This window comes from Schistocerca serialis, chromosome 7, assembly GCF_023864345.2.
Source record: "Schistocerca serialis cubense isolate TAMUIC-IGC-003099 chromosome 7, iqSchSeri2.2, whole genome shotgun sequence".
Lineage (NCBI taxonomy): Eukaryota > Metazoa > Arthropoda > Insecta > Orthoptera > Acrididae > Schistocerca > Schistocerca serialis.
Window position 1 is genome coordinate 614,192,439 of NC_064644.1, and position 21,298 is coordinate 614,213,736.

General features: G+C 46.4%; 1 protein-coding gene across 1 annotated transcript in view; it reads right to left on the bottom strand.

Moving 5' to 3' along the window:
* LOC126413298 (uncharacterized) overlaps positions 1 to 19,102 on the bottom strand; it is a 41,566-nt gene extending 22,464 nt beyond the window's left edge. The window contains exons 1-2 of the mRNA XM_050083198.1: positions 18,880 to 19,102; positions 7,112 to 7,525 (exon numbers count right to left, since the gene is read on the bottom strand). Of these exons, the coding sequence (XP_049939155.1) occupies positions 7,112 to 7,525; positions 18,880 to 19,102 (637 nt within the window). The remainder of the gene's footprint in view (positions 1 to 7,111; positions 7,526 to 18,879) is intronic.
* Between the last annotated feature and the right edge of the window lie 2,196 nt (positions 19,103 to 21,298).

Below are 21,298 nucleotides of genomic sequence, written 5' to 3' on the forward strand. Positions count from 1 at the left end.
CTCCCTGTGCGTGTCTGAAGGCCGACCCACGCACTTCCATGCGTAGCCGGTGACGGGGTAACGCGTAATTCCCCGCCCCGGGTAGACAGGTAGGACACGTACGTACCCCCTGGTAACGGCCAGGCCCAGGGAGGGGTGATTACCCGAGCTGATACCTTCCGAAAGTGCCGATTGGTCTCTCCGTCCGTTTGTCGGGAGGTGTGACCTGAGGTGTGAACAATCACCTAAGGTGGGTGTGCCCTCGGTGAGGGCCCCCACAAGGGAGGAGCGCGCCATCGGAGACGCCGGTAATCATGGGGGATTCTTCCGCAATGGTTTCCTCACCTTCCACTATGTCTGCTCACAAACGTAAGTTCACTGAGTCTCAGCCACAGACGGTTCTTCCATCGTTGCCACAGTTCCTTGTTGTTTCTCGGTCTGACGAAGGTCACGACTTTTCCACGGTCAACCCTTTCATCATTCAGAAAGGTGTCGACGCAATTGCGGGTCCTGTAAAGTCTTGTTCCAGATTACGGAATGGCACCCTGTTGTTAGAAACACACAGTGCCCTCCAGGCTCAAAAATTGCTGTGTACTTCTCTGCTCCACACCTTCCCTGTCCGGGTGGAACCGCACCGTACCTTAAATTCCTCGCGTGGAGTCGTTTATACACGCTCCCTCGATGGATTGTCTGACGAAGAAATTCAGCACTATCTGTCTCGCCAGGGCGTCACCGCTGTTCATCGGGTTATGAAAAGGGTTGACTCGAACATCATTCCAACCCGCACTGTCTTCTTGACATTTGACAAAGTACAACTCCCATCAAAAATCAAAGCAGGCTATGAGATAATTTCCGTTCGCCCTTATGTCCCAAACCCTACGCGTTGCTATCGATGTCAGCGGTTCAATCACACCAGCCAGTCCTGTTCAAATCCGGCCAAATGTGTTACGTGTGGCAAGGATGCCCATGAGGGTGCTTGTCCACCTCCATCCCCTCGCTGCATCAACTGTATGGGTGACCACGCTGCTTCCTCTCGAGATTGCCCCGTTTTTAAGGACGAAAAGCTGATCCAGGAAATAAGAGTGAAGGAAAAGGTGTCGACCTTTGCTGCTCGAAAGTTACTCGCCAGTCGACAGCCCACCGTGCCTCAGAAAGGAAAATACAGCACTGTCCTTGCTTCTCCTCGGCCAACAAAGGAGGCAGCCACGCAGACTTGCGACCTCACATTTAGTACCACGGTCGTCAGATCGGCCAGCGAAAAGATCGCCCGTTCAACCTCACCCCTTTCGCCTGCCCACTCTATGGCTCACCTTTCGTCGGGTTCTGCTAAATCTCGAGCCCAAAAGTCAGACGCCAAGTCTTCGAAAAAAGAGCATTCTCGTGAAGAGTTTTTACGTACTGCAACTTCACAACCATCGGTTCCTCCTTCATCTAAACATCATACCTCCAAGAAGGCTACGAAGAAACACAGTTCCTCTCCTTCTCCGCCAAGGCGTGTCCCATCTACAGCACCACCTGGCGGAAATCGCCCTCGGCCATCTTCTGTGTCGCCGAGGCGCACTGCTGGTGGCCAGTCAACTGGCCGATCGTTGGTGGCAGGAGCTGCTCCTGACCAACCTATGGATCAGGATCTTCTGCCTTCGACTGAATGCCATTCCATGCTGTCGGTCGCAAGCTCTGAGCAGTCGTAGAGTTGACAGCACCCTTGGTCACGTTCCTCCATTTTCTGTTCACCCTATGTCCATTATCCACTGGAATATCCGCGGCATTCGCGCCAATCGGGATGAATTGTCGATCCTCTTACGATCCTACTCGCCGGTCATCTTCTGTCTTCAGGAAACAAAGCTGCGTCCCCATGACCGCTTTGTTCTCCCTCATTTTCAGTCCGTCCGATATGACCTCCCCTCTGTTGAAGGCACTCCAGCCCATGGAGGACTCATGATTCTGCTCCATGATACTCTCCATTATCACCCAATCCCCTTAAACACTTCCTTCCAAGCTGTCGCCGTCCGTCTTTCCCTTTCTGGATACACGTTCTCTCTTTGTACGGTATACATTCCATCGTCTACACCAATGGCACGAGCTGATCTCCTTCATCTTCTTGATCAGCTTCCACCCCCCTATTTGCTGGTTGGGGACTTCAATGCCCACCACCCGCTTTGGGGATCTCCACATCCTTGTCCACGTGGCTCACTATTGCTAGACGTCTTTCACCAAGCGGATCTAGTCTGCCTCAACACTGGGGTCCCCACATTTTTGTCTGCCTCCACGGCAAATTTATCTCATTTGGACCTTGCGGTCGTTACTGTTCCGCTAGCTTGGCGCTTCGAATGGTTCGCCCTTGATGATACACACTCGAGTGACCACTTTCCATGTGTTCTTCGACTGCAGCCTCAACTGCCATATATGCGCTCGCGACGCTGGAAGTTTGCCCAAGCCGATTGGACACTTTTTTCGTCTCTAGCGACATTCGATGACCGTCGCTTTCCCAGCGTCCACGATGAGGTCACACATTTTACCGACGTTATTCTCACAGCTGCGGAACGTTCAATACCACGCACCTCCGAATTGCCCCGGCGCCCCCCCCGTTCCTTGGTGGAACGAGGCATGCCGTGACGCAATACGTGAGCGGCGACGTGCTCTTCGCATTTTCCGTCACCATCCAACTTTAGCCAACTGTATCCGATATAAGCAGCTCCGTGCGCGATGCCGTCGTGTTATCCGCGATAGCAAGAAGGCAAGCTGGAAATTCTTTATTAGCTCATTTAACACCTTCACTCCCTCCTCGGAAGTTTGGAGTCGGCTTCGACGATTCTCAGGCGCGCCTAGTTTCTCCTCGGTCTCTGGGCTCACTGTCGCGCATTATACCTTAGTGGACCCCGTCGCAATTTCTAACTCATTGGGTCAGCACTTCGCTGAGATTTCGAGCTCATCAAATTACCCGCCAGCGTTTCTCCCGAAGAAACGTGCAGCGGAAGTGCGACATCTTGCTTTCTCCTCTCAAAATCGCGAAAGCTACAATACTGTTTTCTCCATGCGCGAACTCCAACATGCACTCTCTTCTTCTCGCTCCTCCGCCCCAGGACCGGATGGTATCCATGTCCAAATGTTGCTGCATTTATCAACCCATAGCCTGCGTTACCTCCTTCGCCTTTATAATCGAATTTGGACCGACAGTACCTTTCCCAGGCGATGGCGGGAAGCTATTGTCGTTCCCGTTCCGAAACCTGGAAAGGACAAACATCTCCCCTCTAGCTATCGCCCCATTTCTCTCACGAGTAGTGTCTGTAAGGTTTTGGAGTGTATGGTGAATTACCGTTTAGCTTGGTGGCTGGAATCCCGCAGTCTTTTAACACCAGCCCAATGCGGATTCCGAAAGCATCGTTCTGCCGTTGACCATCTTGTTGCTCTCTCCACTTATATCATGAACAATTTTCTCCGGAAACGCCAAACGGTAGCAATATTTTTTGATCTGGAGAGAGCATACGATACCTGTTGGAGGACAGGCTTCCTCCGCACACTGTTCTCTTGGGGCTTTAGAGGCCGGCTGCCCCTTTTTCTTCGCGAATTTATGGCAGAGCGCACATTTAGGGTGCGGGTGAACACTACTCTCTCCCATACTTTCTCCCAAGAAAACGGGGTACCCCAGGTCTCCGTGCTGAGTGTTGTACTGTTTGCCATCGCCATTAATCCAATTATGGGATGTCTCCTTCCTGATGTCTCGGGCTCCCTCTTTGTGGACGATTTTGCGATCTACTACAGCTCTCAACGGACCAGCCTTCTTGAAAGACGTCTTCAAGGATGTCTCGATCGCCTCCACTCGTGGAGCATCGAAACCGGCTTCCGTTTCTCACCCAGTAAGACCGTTTGTGTTAATTTTTGGCAACGTAAGGAGTTTCTTCCGCCCTCCTTACATCTAGGTCCTGTCAACCTTCCGTTTTCCGACGTCGCTAAATTTTTGGGTCTTATGTTTGACAGAAAACTGTGCTGGTCCTCCCATGTTTCCTATCTTTCGGTTCGCTGTCTGCGTTCCCTTAACACCCTCCGTGTCCTGAATGGTACCTCTTGGGGAGCGGACCGAGTGGTCCTTCTCCGCCTCTATCGCGCCTTAGTGCGCTCGAAATTGGATTATGGAAGCATAGTCTACTCCTATACTCGGCCGTCTATTCTTCGGCGTCTCAGCTCTATCCACCACCGTGGATTACGTTTAGTGTCTGGAGCTTTTTACACCAGCCCTGTGGAAAGCCTTTATGCTGAGACTGCTGAACCTCCGCTGTCCAATCGGCGGGCAGTCCTTCTGAGTCGTTATGCTAGCCATCTGTCTTCCATGCCTGCTAATCCAGCCCATGACCTTTCTTTCGACGCCTCCTTTGATGTCGGGTATGCAGGCCGCTCCTCCTCCCTACTACCCCCAGGAGTCCGCTTCCGTCAACTGCTCCATTCTCTATCCTTCTGCTTTCCTAAAACCTTCTTGACAACTTGGGGTACAGCACCGCCTTGGCTCCGTCCCCGGATCGACTTGCTCAGAGACCTATGTCAATTTCCCAAGGATGGTACCCCTACACTTGTTTACCGTCGGGCATTTGCTGCTCTATGTGCACAAATGACGGAAGCCACATTTATTTACACCGATGGCTCGAAAACATCGTTAGGTGTAGGGAGTGCCTATATTGTTGGCGACACCCCAAATCACTTTCGGCTTCCCGACCAGTGTTCGGTTTATACTGCGGAGCTTTACGCTGTTCTCCAGGCTGTCCACTACATCCGCCGCCATCAGCGGATACAGTACGTAATCTGCTCAGAATCTCTCAGCTGTCCTAAGTCTCCAAGCTCTTTACCCTGTGCACCCTCTGGTCCACCGGATTCAGGACTGTCTGCGCTTGCTCCACCTGGGGGGCGTCTCAGTGGCGTTCCTCTGGCTCCCGGGACACGCTGGTATCTGTGGAAATGGGGCGGCCGATATAGCCGCCAAGGCTGCAGTCTCTCTTCCTCGGCCAGCTATTCAGTCTCTTCCGTTTACCGATCTACGGAGCGGTTTATGTCGCCAAGTTGCTCATTTATGGCATGCGCATTGGTCAACACTTCCCCATAATAAATTGCGGGAAGTGAAAGCCCTTCCTTGTGCTTGGACCTCTTCCTCCCGAACGCGTCGTCGGGAGGAGGTAATTTTAGCTAGACTCCGGATAGGGCACTGTCTTTTTAGTCATAGACTTCTTTTAAGCGGTGATCCTCCCCCACTCTGTCCCCACTGCTCTCAGCTGTGGACGGTCAGACACCTTTTAATTGAATGCCCCTATTTTAATCTGTTACGCTCCCGTCTACAGCTATCGCCTGATCTATCGTCGATTTTAGCAGATGACACGCGCTCAGCTGACCGCGTTCTACAGTTTATTAGTGACAGTGAAATGACGTCAGTCATTTGAAGCTTTTTTTGGGGGACAACCAACCCCTTTCTATAGTGGATTTTTAAGCATTCCCTCTGCCTTTAGTTTCTCAAATTATCTGACTTTGTTCCCATTGCTGCTGATTTTAAATTTCGTTTTTTTCCTGTTTTCTACGTCATGGGCTGGGCACTAATGACCATAGAAGTTTTGCGCCCTAAAACCACAAACAAAAAAAAAAAAAAAAAAAAAAAGGAAAGGCTAAAAGCACAGACTGTAAGAAGAGTCACTATTCTGGCACTTAAGGCTGCATTGTGCCTTTTGTATTTAATTGCGATGCAATTTCTGTGTTTCATCGTCAATGTGAAGGACCGAGGGATCCATTAAACCTGTAGTGGAGCATCGGATTCTAATACTGGTCTCACAGAAAAGGCTCAGAGCACTGACCCTAAGAAGAGTCCCTCTTCGTCTATTTATGTCAGCATCGTACGTTTTGTATTTAATTGCGATGCAATTTCTGTGTTTCAGCGTCAATGTGAATTTCCGAGGTATGCATTAATCCTGCAGTGGTGCATCAGATTCTAATACTGGTCACACAGAAAAGACTCAGATCACAGACTCTCAGAAGTGTCCCTCTTTGTCTACTTATGTCGGCATCGTGCCTTTTGTATTTAATTCCGATGCGATTTCTGTGTTTTATCGTCATTGTGAAGGTCCAAGGAATACATTGACCCTGCAGTGGTGTATCGGAAACTAATACTAATCTCACAGGGAATGCTCAAAGCACCGACTGTAAGAAGAGTCTCTATTCTTGTACTTAAGGTGGCAGTTTGCTTTTTTTATTTCACTCCAATGCGATTCCTGTGTTTCATCGTCAACGTGAAGGTCCAAGGAATACATTGAACCTGCAGTGGTGTATCGGAAACTAATACTGGTGTCATAGGAAAGGATCAAAGCACCGACTGTAAGAAGAGTCTCTATTCTTGTACTTAAGGCGGCATTGTGCCTTTTGTATTTAATTCCGATGCGATTTCTTTTGTGGCGGCGTTCGTAGCGACAAACAATTCGCTGTAGAAACGGCTTACGAAGTCACCGCCACACTTTTAATAGCGGGCCGACTGGTCCGCTGGAACAGTGAACAGAAAGAAGAAATCCCAAACACTCTGATTAAATAAAAGTCGGTACTTATCTTTATTAACGAAGATACAGAAACACAGTACTGACTCCATGTCTACAGAGATCTGTCTAGTTCGAGTCGGAGCGGCTAGGTCAACGTTGGCTGACGACAAACAACAACTCTGCTGCGATGAAGACACAACTGACTAGCAAGTACACAATTCGGTGGTGAGTATACAACCGAGCGGCGAATAGAGAACTGTCCTAGCGCTCGCGACTTCAGCGCTTAAGAAGCCAGAAGCCAGCGGTGGCGCGCTCAGACTTGCGGCGATTTCCTGTCTCGCTGGCGCTGCTTATGCGGACGGCGTCCGGACTTTGATGCTGCCAACCCTTTGGCAGCGGGCTCGGGTGGCATTACTGGCTAGGATATAACACTCCTCCCCCCCCAAATCGCCGCACCGTCGTTGAATAATGACGTGGCGAGCGTCGACGTCGGGGGAGGGGTCTGGCCGCAGGCGTAGCAGAAGAGACCGGGGCGGAGACTGTTGTCGGTGGCAGTCCCCGGTCCGCACCCCAGCATTGGCCGCGCGGGGCCTCGGGAAACACCGACTGAAAACCGAGGTCATTGTGCACGCCTGTGACCACGGGCGCAGCTTCTGGTACTGTACGCGACGCGGCGTCGGGACCCACGAAGAGAGGCAGCGTCTCCTGACGCTGCGTCGACAGCTGCTGAGTGGGCGCCGGACAAGGCGCTGCGGTGTCAGACTCCTTGGGGGTGCCCAAGGAAAGCGGCTTCAGGACAGGCTGCACAGCCACCGCTTGCGAAGGCGGCCCGGCTGAGGGGTCGACGTCCATCAGCTCCGAAGGCGGTGGCGACTGAAGAGGGACCGTAGGCGCCGGAGCGACCACCTGGGGCGCTCCCGGATGAAGCTGCGCGGGAGGCATCAACGGGACAGGCTGTCGGCGTGGTACTGGCGACGGCTGCTGCTGCTGCCCTGGGGGCGGCAGCGAAGTCGGAAGGCGCGGCTGGAACCCGCCGCGGACCAAATCTGTGGACAAAGAACGAGCGGCAGAATCCGGGCGGCCAGCGCGGCGCAACTGGTTCTGATGCCTCCTGTGCACCCCAGTAGCACCTTGAACAGTATAAAAACCGCGACCCTGGACACTTATCACGGTACCACGTTCCCAACGACGGCGACCGTGATAAACTCTGAAAAAAACGGCGTCGTTGCGCTGAAAACGCGTGCGATGCTCAGAAGCGGCGGGTCGATCCGGGGGGTGCAACAACCGTAGTAGGGTGCGATGACGACGGCCGTGGAGAAGCTCCGCAGGCGAAGGGCCGTCGCGCGGCGTGGTCCGGTACGACGACAGGAACGTGATGAGGGCCTCCTGACGAGAGTGCGTAGCACGAAGGCGGTCCATATGATCCTTGAATGTGCGTACAAAACGTTCCGCTGCACCATTCGATTGAGGGTGGAACGGCGGAGTAAGAACATGGCGAATGCCATTGGCAGAACAAAAACTTTCAAATTCAGCAGAGGTAAATTGTGGGCCATTGTCAGACACTAAAACTTCTGGAAGACCCTCAATACAAAAAATTGAAGTCAACGCCCGTATAGTTTGTGCAGACGTTGTAGACTGTATGGGCACAACAAACGAAAAATTACTAAATGCATCTATCACGATGAGCCAACGAGAATTCCAATATGGACCAGCGAAATCAATATGTACTCGCTGCCAGGGACCGGCAGGGCGTGCCCACTCAAAATAGCGTGGAGGCGGAGCAGCTTGGTGTTCGGCACACGTCGAACAATCTGTAGACATCTGCGTAATCTGCTTATCAATGCCGATCCATGTACAATGACGGCGGGCAAGCTGCTTGGTGCGGACCACTCCCCAATGACCTTGATGCAACAAGTCGAGGACCTTGGATTGGAGCACTTGGGGAACCACTACACGAAGCTGGTCATTCTCGGTGCGTAACAGCAAAACTCCGTGCGAAACAGACAACAGATGACGTTGCGGATAATAGCGACGAACCACAGGATCCGATATGTCCTTTGCCTTGGACGGCCAACCACGTCGAACAAAACGTAATAGTAAACTCAGATGATGATCCGTAGCTGTCTCACGTGCCACCTGACGATAATCAATCGGAAAATCCCGGAGGGATTGATGCTCATCGGCGTCAATTTGATGGCAAGAGTCTTCAGAGGAATCGAAGACATCATCCGCAGCAATCGGCAATCTAGAAAGCGCGTCAGCGTTTGCATGCTGAGCTGTAGGGCGATACAGTATCTCATACCGGTATTGTGATAACAAAAGAGCCCAACGTTGTAGTCTCTGAGCTGTCCGCTGAGGAACTGGTTTAGATGGATGAAACAGTGACGTCAGGGGCTTGTGATCTGTTACTAAATAGAATGGTCTACCATAGAGGTAGTGATGGAATTTTGTGACACCGAACACAATAGCCAACGCTTCCTTGTCCAATTGGCCAAAATTACTCTGAGCTTTGTTTAGCAATTTAGATGCGAACGCAATAGGACGTTCGGTGTTACCGACTCGGTGAGACAACACAGCACCGAGGCCGAAAGAAGAGGCATCACAAGCTAACACCAGAGGCTTGTTCTGGTCGTAATGGACCAGACAACGATCATTCAATAAAGCCTCTTTAAGCTGCTGAAAGGCTGATTGGCAATCAGCTGACCAAACAAACGGAACATTCTTACGGCGGAGACGATGCAACGGTGCAGCAATCTGTGATGCATTAGGTATAAACCTAATATAATATGTCAATTTGCCAAGAACTGCTTGCAATTCATGCAGATTGCGAGGGGCGGGCAAATCACGAATAGCTGCTAAATGTGACTGGGAGGGATGACTGCCTTGAGCATTAATAACATGTCCCAGATACTCCATCTCCGTAAGGAAAAATGAACATTTATCGATGTTGCAACGTAGGCCTGCCTGAGACAACACTGTAAACAAACACTCCAAATTACGGAAATGTTCAGCAGGCGTCCGACCGGACACAACAATATCGTCTAAATAGTTACAACACGATGGCACATTAGCCAGAAGTTGTGACAAAAAACGCTGAAAAACAGCTGGAGCTGACGCACAACCAAAAGGCAAACGCAGAAAACGGAACAACCCCAACGACGTGTTTATGACAAAATACTGTTGTGATTGCTCGTCGAGGGGCAATAGCAAATATGCTTCACGGAGATCAATTTTGGAAAAGAAACGAGCTTCCCCTAACTTATCCATCAGCTCGTCCGGTCTAGGCAAAGGAAAAGAATCAATGACAGTCTGAGGATTAACTGTCGACTTAAAATCAGCACACAAACGTAACTTGCCAGACGGTTTCTTTATAATAACTAAGGGAGAAGCCCACTGGCTCGCTGAAACGGGTTGAATAACACCGTTGTTTTGCCAACGACGAAGTTCATCTTCTACAGGTGCCCGGAGGGCGTGAGGCACTGGACGAGCACGACAAAATCGAGGCTGAGCATTATCTTTTAACGTAATATGAGCGGCAAAGTTCGCAGCACAACCTAGTTCGTCTTTAAATATGTCACTGTATTGTTTACACAAATCGGTTATGCTGTCTTGAGGAACAACAGCAGAATTAATTTGCAACACGTTGTCTTGGATAGACAGGCTAAACAAGTCAAAACAGTCTAATCCGAAAATGTTTACACTGTCTGTAGCGCGGAGCACTGTGAATGAAACAGGTGTATGTAGCGTGCCAGCCACATTCCGTGGCAATACAAAAACAAACACAGGAATTTGTTCTCCACTATCAGCGGCAAAACATTCTTTGGCTACTTAAAGTTTAGGGCGGCCGATAGCCGCATACGTAGCACTATTTATGAGAGTAACAGACTCACCATTGTCTAACTGAAAATTGAAGGTCTTATCCTGAATGCGTAGCTTCACAAATAGTTTATTACACTGTCTTTGGATCGGTGCAGTGGAGGCGGAAGACACAAAATCAGCGCGTTTAGCGCGTGTTCGCTGCTTACGACAACTCGTGGGTTGGGCGGGTGGAACAACAACTCCCGCTTCACTTGCAGTCTGTACATTACTTTTTACAGCGTTTGAATTACGCCTGGGTCGCATAGCAGAGGGCTGGGGGGTGGCTTATTGCGAACAAGTTTATTACCCACACGAACCGTGGAAGAGTCTTCAAACGCGACCTCCTGGGCGGGCTGGCTGTGAAGAACATGAATATCCATGGGCTGGGCAGCACTAGAATTGTTCTTGCGTTTACGCAAACAAACAGTCTGGATGTGTCCTTCCCTTTGACAAAAGTGACAAACCGCGTTTCTTAACGGGCAACGTTCACGAGGATGAGCAAGAAGACACTTAAGGCAAGACTTAACTCTATCATTTTGCACACGCGGCTGACGAATGTGTTTAACATGACGCGGCCGGCTAGTGTTTACAGTCTGACTCTGCCGGTGGGGCCGCGGGCGTGACATAACTTGCTTAGCACAGGCAATTTGAGAAATACATGGCTGATCTAACTCACACTCACCATAATGAAAAGTATCTTGGGCATCAGTGATGTTCGTCACAGTCTCTAATGACGGGTCAGGCAACTTTAAGATAGCAGCACGAATACGAGAATCGGCAATGTTTTGAGTAATAGCGTCTCGTAACATGACATCACTGTAGGAAGCTCCACACACACACAATTAAATCGGCACTGACGGGTGAGGCCCCGTAAATCTGTTAACCACTGTTTATTAGATTGATGTGGCAGTTTCTTTAATCTGAAGAACTTGAATCTGGCTGCTGCCACATGAACTCGCGACTCGAAATACTCAGCAAGTTTGTTAACAACAACGTCATAGTCTAAAGCTTCTGGCTTGGATTCCGGGAACAACTTACAAAGTAGTCGATAGACTTCCACGCCTGCAGTGGAAATTAAATAAAGCTGCCGCTCAGTACCTGTGATTTGGTAGACCGTCATGTGCGCCTGCAACTGCGCGAAATATTCTCGCCATTCTTCTCGTGATGCATCAAAAGCACGGAAAGGTGGTGCTGCCTGTGCTTGTTCCTGTTGTGGTGGAGGATTAGCCGCTTGTTTGGCGATCGCTTCCACCAGACTTTGTATTTGCTGACTCTGCCGAATTACAACAGTTGATCTTGTTACAGACATAGTAAACACAAATTAAACCAGCCCCCAAAATTTTATCGCTATAATTAGTATAACCAGAAACAAGTTGAACCAGCCCTGCACACGAGTTCGGAAGTCCTCGTCGCCAGTTTTGTGGCGGTGTTCGTAACGACAAGCAATTCGCTGTTGAAACGGCATACGAAGTCACCGCCACACTTTTAATAGCGGGCCGACCGGTCCGCTGGAACAGTGAACAGAAAGATGAAAGCCCAAACACTCTGATTAAATTAAAGTCGGTACTTATCTTTATTAACGAAGATACAGAAACACAGTAGTCTGTCTAGTTCGAGTCGGAGCGGCTAGGTCAGCGTCGGCTGACGACAAACAACAACTCTGCTGCGATGAACACACAACTGACTAGCAAGTACACAGTTCGGTGGCGAGTATACAACTGAGCGGCGAATACGGAACTGTCCTAGCGCTCGCAACTCCAGCGCTTAAGAAGCCAAAAGCCAGCGCTGGCGCGCACAGACTTGCGGCGATTTCCTGTATCGCCGGCGCTGCTTATGCGGACGGCGTCCGGACTTTGATGCTGCCAACCTTTTGGCAGCGGGCTCGGTTGGCATTACTGGCTAGGATATAACACAAGGGATACAGTAAACCTGAAGTGCAGCAACGGAATCTAAAACTGGTGTCACTGGATAGGTTCAAAACATAGACAGTAAGAAGAGTCAGTCTTCTTGTACTTAAGTCGGCATTTTGCCTTTTGTATTTAATTACGATGCAATTTCTGTGTTTCATCGTCAATAAGAAGGTCCAAGGGATACAGTACACCTGAAGTGAAGCATCGGAATCTAAAACTGGTCTCACAGGATAAGTTCAAACCATAGAATTTAAGAAGAGTCAGTCCTCTTGTACTTGAGTTGGCATTGTGCCTTTTGTATTTAAGTCCGATTCAATTTCTGTGTTCCATCGTCAATATGATGGTCCAAGGGATACCGTATACCAGAAGTGAAGCATCGGAAACTAAAACTGGTCTCACAGGAAAGGTTCAAAACATACACAGCAAGAAGAGTCAGTCTTCTTGTACTTCAGTCGGCATTGTGCCTTTTGTATTTAATTCCGATGCGATTTCTGTGTTTCATCGTCAATGTGAGGGTCTAAGGGATACACTATACCTGAAGTGAAGCATCGGAATCTAAAACTGGTCTCACAGAAAATGTTCAAATCATAGACAGTAAGAAGAGACAGTCCTCCTGTACCTAATCGGCATTGTGCTTTTTGTATTTAATTCCGATGCAATTTCTGTGTTTCATCGTCAATAAGAAGGTCCAAATGATACAGTAAAACTGAAGTAAAGCATCGGAATCTATAACTGGTCTCACAGGAAAGGCTCAAAACATAGACAGTAAGAAGCGTCAGACGTCTTGTACTTAAGTCGGCATTGTGCCTTTTGTATTTAATTCCGATGCAATTAATGTATTTCATCGTCAATAAAAAAGTCCAAGGGATACAGTAAACCTGTTGGGCCAGTGGCCGATTCTCCGGCAAGGTCCCGACAGTCACAGAGGGCGGGCCTATTAGTTATAGGGAGCTCCAACGTTAGGCGGGTTATGGAGCCCCTCAGGAAAATAGCGGGTAGGTCGGGGAAGAATGCCAGTGTGCACTCGGTGTGCTTGCCGGGGGGTCTCGTCCGTAATGTGGAGGAGGCCCTTCCGGCAGCTATTGAACGCACTGGGTGTGACCGGCTGCAGATAGTAGCACATGTCGGAACGAATGACGCCTGCCGCTTGGGTTCTGAGGCCATGCTTGGTTCCTTACGGCGGCTGGCTGATTTGGTGAAGACAACCAGCATCGCATGCGGAGTGCAAGCTGAGCTTAATATCTGCAGCATAGTGCCCAGAGTCGATCGCGGTCCTCTGGTTTGGAGCCGTGTGGAGGGTCTAAACCAGAGGCTCAGACGACTCTGCGAGTATAATGGTTGCAAATTCATCGACCTCCGTTATTGGGTGGAGAACTGTAGGGCCCCCCTAGACAGGTCAGGCGTGCACTACACACCGGAAGCAGCTACTAGGGTAGCAGAGTACGTGTGGCGTGCACACGGGGGTTTTTTAGGTTAGAGGGACCCCCCCTTGGGCGAAACGATAAAATACCTGACGGCTTACCAGAGAGGATATTATCATCGTTGATAAAGAACGTCCGTCCTCAGAGACCAAAAACAGGAAAAGTTAACGTAATATTGGTAAACTGCAGGAGTATCCAGGGCAAGGTTCCTGAATTAGTATCTCTTATTGAAGGAAATAGTGCGCATATAGTATTAGGAACGGAAAGTTGGTTAAAACCGGAAGTGAACAGTAACGAAATTCTAGACACAGAATGGAATATATACCGCAAGGTTAGGATAAACGCCAATGGTGGAGGAGTATTTATAGCAGTAAAGAATTCAATAATATCCAGTGAAGTTATTAGCGAATGCGAATGTGAAATAATCTGGGTTAAGTTAAGTATCAAAGGTGGGTCAGATATGATAGTCGGATGCTTCTATAGACCACCTGCATCAGCAACCGTAGTAGTTGAGCGCCTCACAGAGAACCTGCAGAACGTCGTGAAGAAGTTTCGTGATCATACTATTGTAATAGGGGGAGACTTCAATCTACCAGGTATAGAATGGGATAGTCACACAATCAGATCTGGAGCCAGGGACAGAGACTCTTTGTGACATTATCCTAACTGCCTTGTCCGAGAATTACTTCGAGCAGATAGATAGAGATCCAACTCGTGAAGCTAACGTTTTAGACCTCATAGCAACAAATAGACCGGAACTTTTCGACTCCGTGAATGTAGAAGAGGGTATCAGTGGTCATAAGTCAGTGGTTGCATCAATGACTACAAGTGTAATAAGAAATGCCAAGAAAGGAAGGAAAATATATTTGCTTAACAAGAGTGATAGGGCACAAATCGCAGAATATCTGAGTGACCACCATCAAACGTTCATTTCTGAGGAAGAGGATGTGGAACAAAAATGGAAAAAATTCAGAAACATCGTCCAGTACGCCTTAGATAAGTTCGTACCGACTAAGGTCCTAAGCGAGGGGAAAGATCCACCTTGGTATAACAATCATGTACGAAAGGTACTACGGAAACAAAGAAAGCCTCATCATAGGTTTAAGAGTAGTCGAATCATAGCTGATAAGGAAAAGCTGAACGAAGCGAAAAAGAGCGTAAAGAGAGCAATGAGAGAAGCATTCAACGAATTCGAACATAAAACATTGGCAAACAATCTAAACAAGAACCCTAAAAAGTTTTGGTCATATGTAAAATCGGTAAGCGGATCTAAATCCCCTATTCAGTCACTCGTTGACCACGATGGCACCGAAACAGAGGACGACCGAAGAAAGGCAGAAATACTGAATTCAGTGTTCCGAAACTGTTTCACTGCGGAAAATCGTAACACGGTCCCTGACTTCAGCCGTCGCACGGACGCCAAAATGGAAAATATTGAAATAAACCATATCGGAATTGAAAAACAACTGCTATCACTTAGTAGCCGAAAAGCATCCGGACCAGACGAGATACCCTTAAGATTCTACAGTGATTATGCTAAAGAACTTGCCCCCTTTCTATCAGCAATTTATCGTAGATCGCTGGAAGAACGTAAAGTACCAAGCGACTGGAAGAAAGCGCAGGTCGTTCCCATTTTCAAGAAGGGTCATAAATCAGATGCGAATAATTATAGGCCTAAATCGCTTACGTCAATCTGTTGTAGAATAATGGAACATGTTTTGTGTTCTCGTATTATGACGTTCTTAGATAATACAAATCTCCATCATAACCAACATGGATTCCGCAAACAGAGATCATGTGAAACTCAGCTCGCCCTATTTGCCCAAGAAATTCACAGTGCCGTAGACACCGGCGAGCAGATTGATGCCGTATTCCTGGACTTCAGGAAGGCATTTGATACGGTTCCGCACTTACGTTTAGTGAAAAAAATACGAGCTTACGGAATATCGGACCAGGTTTGTGATTGGATTCAGGATTTCCTAGAAGAAAGAACACAACATGTCATTCTTAACGGTTCAAAATCTGCAGATGTAGAGGTAATTTCGGGAGTACCGCAGGGAAGCGTGATAGGACCTTTATTGTTTACAATATACATAAATGACTTAATTGACAACATCGGTAGCTCCGTGAGGCTATTTGCAGACGACACGGTTGTCTACAAGAAAGTAGCAACATCAGAAGACTCGTACGTACTCCAGGAGGACCTGCAGAGGATTAATGCATGGTGCGACAGCTGGCAGCTGTCCCTAAACCTAGATAAATGTAATATAATGCGCATACATAGGGGCAGAAATCCATTCCAGTACGATTATGCCATAGGTGGTAAATCATTGGAAGCGGTAACGACCGTAAAATACTTAGGAGTTACTATCCGGAGCGATCTGAAGTGGAATGATCACATAAAACAAATAGTGGGAAAAGCAGGCGCCAGGTTGAGATTCATAGGAAGAATTCTAAGAAAATGTGACTCATCGACGAAAGAAGTAGCTTACAAAACGCTTGTTCGTCCGATTCTTGAGCATTGCTCATCAGTATGGGACCCTTACCAGGTTGGATTAATAGAAGAGATAGACATGATCCAGCGAAAAGCAGCGCGATTCGTCATGGGGACATTTAGTCAGCGCGAGAGCGTTACGGAGATGCTGAACAAGCTCCAGTGGCGGACACTTCAAGAAAGGCGTTACGCAATACGGAGAGGTTTATTATCGAAATTACGAGAGAGCACATTCCGGGAAGAGATGGGCAACATACTACTACCGCCCACATATATCTCGCGTAATGATCACAACGAAAAGATCAGAGAAATTAGAGCAAATACGGAGACTTACAAGCAGTCGTTCTTCCCACGCACAATTCGTGAATGGAACAGGGAAGGGGGGATCAGATAGTGGTACAATAAGTACCCTCCGCCACACACCGTAAGGTGGCTCGCGGAGTATAGATGTAGATGTAGAAGTGATGCATTGGAATCTAAAACTGTTCTCACAGGAAAGGCTCAAATCATAGACAGTAAGAAGAGTCAGTCTTCTTGTACCTAAGTGGGCATTGTGCTTTTTGTATTTAATTCTGATGCAATTTCTGTGTTTCATCGTCGATAAGAAGGTCCAAGGGATACATTGAACCTGAAGTGAACCACCGGAATCTAAAACTGGTCAACAGGAAAGGTTCAAATCATAGAATGTAAGAAGAGTGAATCCTCTTGTACTTAAGTCGGCATTGTGCCTTTTGTATGTAATTCCGATCGATTTCTGTGTTTCATCGTCAATAAGAAGGTTTTCGCGTTTTTTTTGGTAGTATATATATATATATATATATATATATATATATATATATATATACACTCTTTTCTATTTATTTTGGTTTTGTTTTTGTTATTGCTCGCGTAATAACGCATATACGAAAAGAGCCGCGAAATACCTTTTAGTAATGCTGTGCCAAGAATTTCTTTATAATCATTAATTTTCAACAAAACAGAATATATTGGGTTCTTATTGTTCTGTATCTGGCTTTCTATTAATGGAACAATTTTGGTTACTGTAACTCACTATAAAAAATCAACATATCTTCCCTACTTTATAGTTATTGAAAATGAAAATTACTTTGTTGTGAAATACTGATGTTACAGTTCGCAAAGATTGTTCAACATTTTGCAGTGGATTTTTGTTAAGCGTAAAACACCAATAATTACCACGACTAGCACAAGAACATGAGACTATTGTCGGAGAAAAATACGTTTCCACTATAAGGTTTGCCAGACCAGAACTAAGCACAACAAAATTCCTATTATGTTACGGAGGAAAATTATCTCTTTTGTACTATTAGCAATATATTATCAGCAGCCCGCGTCAACCTGCAAAACACATCATAAAATCTGCTGCTCTGCTCTGCAAGTCCGGAAGCTGAAAGAGATGATTTTATTTCACTATTAGCTTCCCGCTTCTTTGCGGTATGATCGATTTCTTTTAATGCAGTTTGAATGCGCCGCGGCAGCGGCTTGTTCATTCGTAGCGCAGCTCTGCACCACGGATAATATTTAAATAACTGAAAATGTCTTAAAAGGATGGGATAATAATTTAAGCAAGCTACTACAAATAATAATGCAAGGTTTCATTAAATAACTCTATTCAAAACATTCAAATATGTTAACTTATCTACAATACACACCTTTTTTAAAAATAAGTCGTAATGGCGTACATCGATTAACCATGACAAAAGAAGACTACGTTAGCATGTACAACTGCGACGCAGGCTATCTTACTCCCGTAACTCCAAGAAGAAGACAAAGAAATTAATGTTCATGCTGTATTATTTATACTAGTGATGTTTTTCATCTGTGTATGATATTTATCGTCTGTGCGGTTTCAGTACTCGCCGACACAGATATTATCTAAAATAAATAATAATAAAAAAAATACATAATTCCATACAATAACAGAATACGATGCACAATATTTTCTCTTTACTACAAAATATGTCTTTCGCTAAGAGACGTTACAATGCCCCCTGGCAGCAATTGACTAACGTTAAGAATGTTCGGCAATATGCTGCCTCTAACGTCCGTTTTGCCATTGTCTATCACCTTGTTTGGAATATTCACTGTTCACTTCTTTCTTCTTTTACATTATAGTTTTAATTACATTTTTTATAGTTTTTCACACTTTGCGAGGTGACCGTAAACCTAGTCCCAGGGTCATTACAGTTTTCTGGCCCCCCCATTTGGGCTACGTGCGATCAGAAAACCTGGGAAAACTGCGCCGGAGCCATGGTCATCTCGCCTGGTTTGTCTTAACACACGGTTTTGTTCATCAAACAAGGGTGGACTTTATCCAATGTTCACAGATAACAATGTTTATTTATGTGAAAATGTTAAACCTTTTAGTCTCTCTATTAAAAATGTACCTTCTACACTTTTTCACATTTGTGTTCTGTGTCACAATTAAGGTCAATCATTAAACAGTTCGATAGCAATGTAATGGATTGTCTCTACACTTACTCACGACAAATGTTCTACCGTTGTATGGCATTCGTGTCAGTTTGTTTCACTAATATGACGAAAACATATGACATACATCATCGAACAAGTGAATGTTTTGAGTTATACTCAGCAAAAAACAAGTTTGTCACGTAATTTCGTGTTCAATAAATCATTTTCATATTAGTACATGAACAACGTAGTTGGTAATGTTCGGTTGAACGTCAACAATGTCGTACGGAGCGGGCGGCGCGAAGCAATTGTTGCGTAGCGTCGTCTGGAGCGCGGCGTGCCAACAACCGCTGAGGTCGACGACCTGCTAGCAGCAACATCGACGGCGTGCTGCGGTGGCGCCTGAGCAGTCGCGAACCGCGCCGAACCATTCACCAATGTCGGCGTGTTGCAGTGGTTTCCTGCGACCGGCTGGCTGGCGGCACGGCACCCGTCTCTGCTTCTCCGCATGGCTCCCCGTCGTAACGCATGAAACAAATATTCCACAGCGGTGTACTGTCTTTAATGATACAACTTATTAGCTGTGGAAGAAAATGCACTTTGGGTAAAAGCGTTTATTGTTCATTACGCCGTCGCTTCGCTGGTATGCACAGGACGTTTTGGCGTGATAACAGCTTTCTTGTGGCATTGTGACACTGGTATTCAGGGTTCGTCACACGCACATTGTACTACACACTTTCACTTGTTCTCACGGTTGATACACTGCCAGAGCGTCTTTCAACACGCGAAAATATTTCGGTACACACATACTAAATGTCTCCGTCGAGCGATGTTTGTATTAATCGACTCCGAACGGATCACTAAATACCGTTTTTACTCACAGTGTACTGTTCGTTGAGCACTGCACTATGACAGTCACTCAACACTTAACTTATACCGACGTATATATTGGTGCAGATACAACAGTCATTTTCTGTCCCTACTACACACAATATTCCGTCCTTTCCTAGATTGTTTATGCACACAGTTTATTTTTAATGCATAACAACTGTTCTTAGCATAATCACTCTCATCTACATTGAGTCCATTGTGTTACCTTCTCATTACACACTTTTAATACTATTACTAGGCATATATTGCTTTTTTGTAATTATTTAAAGGTGTGTGATTTTTTTTACATAGCTTTCTTTTCCTCTTTTAGTGTAGCTTGCCAGGTTATCACCCATCTAGCAAACAGATTTTACCATGTGCATGACAGCTTGACTTTGGCATATTGTTCAATAAATACTTCATTTAGTACTAGTATTATTTTTAACGGTCCGTCCTACAGGACTACAGTGTAGTTTCCACGTAACTTGATTCGCGTACCGCGTAATTAATATTCAAGGGCGTGTACCAAGTACACAGGCTTCAATTGAAGTATTCATACATACAAAGCATAGGTTACACGGAACGGTTTTGTTTTTTATTGGATTCTGCTCCAGTGTCGTTCTCAGATCACTATTGGCAGTAAACATTACATCACATAATTATTTCGTACTACAAAGTCAATTTTTGGCTAGTGTAGACTCTCTCAGGGTTCCTTAATTCTAACACAATTACATCTGCTACATATTTATATGAGATTTCATCATTAATTGTACTTACTTACTACAAAATGATTCAAGAAATTAATCATTATTTTATCAACAAAAGATTATTCATTGCTTGAAGAGCATGTAGTATTTTAATGACACTAACTGTCTGTAAACAAAGTCTTCCATTTGCATATTATTGCCCAGTTTACTGATTCTACTTCCTCAAAATTGTAACTATACATAAATTCTTTCTTAAAACTAACATACTTATACTCTAAAACACAATTGAAATCTTCTTACCACTACTATTTACATCAGACATGTCACTGAATAAATAACTTTACATCTTTACGTGGATACAGTCATTTTATTTTCCCCGTCTGGGGATGTGCTAACAAATAGCTACATTCGTGTGCCAACATCTTCCGAATCTCTTTAGCCACTACTTCCCTCCTCGACCAAGGGATGGAGTAAGATGCGCGACAGTATGTTTTGTGAGGCATCACCTCTATGTGATAGTGGTACCCTTTGACTATTCCTGGTCGGTCGGTAAATACCATGGTATATTCCGATAACAGCTGCGTCAACTGTTGCTTTTGTATGTTGCTTAAACTTTCAGATTCCTGTACTTTGGTTCGAAATTCATCAACATTTGGTTCAAAATTTCTATCTCCTATATTCGGATAATAGAGATCCGTCACAGATGAATAATCATTAAAGTGTAGTACCCAGGGGTTCCTACCTTTGATATTAATTCGATTGCAACATGGCACAAGTACCTCCTTCGATTTCATCATAGACAACTCAATCCTCCTACCTTTATTAACTATACTTAGTTTTCCCGAGGAGAGGTCGATCACTGCGTCCCTCTCACGGAGAAAATCTACTCCCAGAATGCAGGCCACCTTTAACCCTTTAACAATGAGGAACGAGCTCACTATGGTTTCGCCCTCCTTACAAATCTCCACCTGCACCTGGTACTTAACTAACTGGTTCTGTGCACTTATAGCTCCAGACACCTTGCAATTATTAACCGGGAAAGTCGGTATACTACGTCCCTTCCCTAGCGCTTTAAACAACTCTGTACTCATTACACTCACTGAGGCACCTGTGTCAATGATTATGTTCA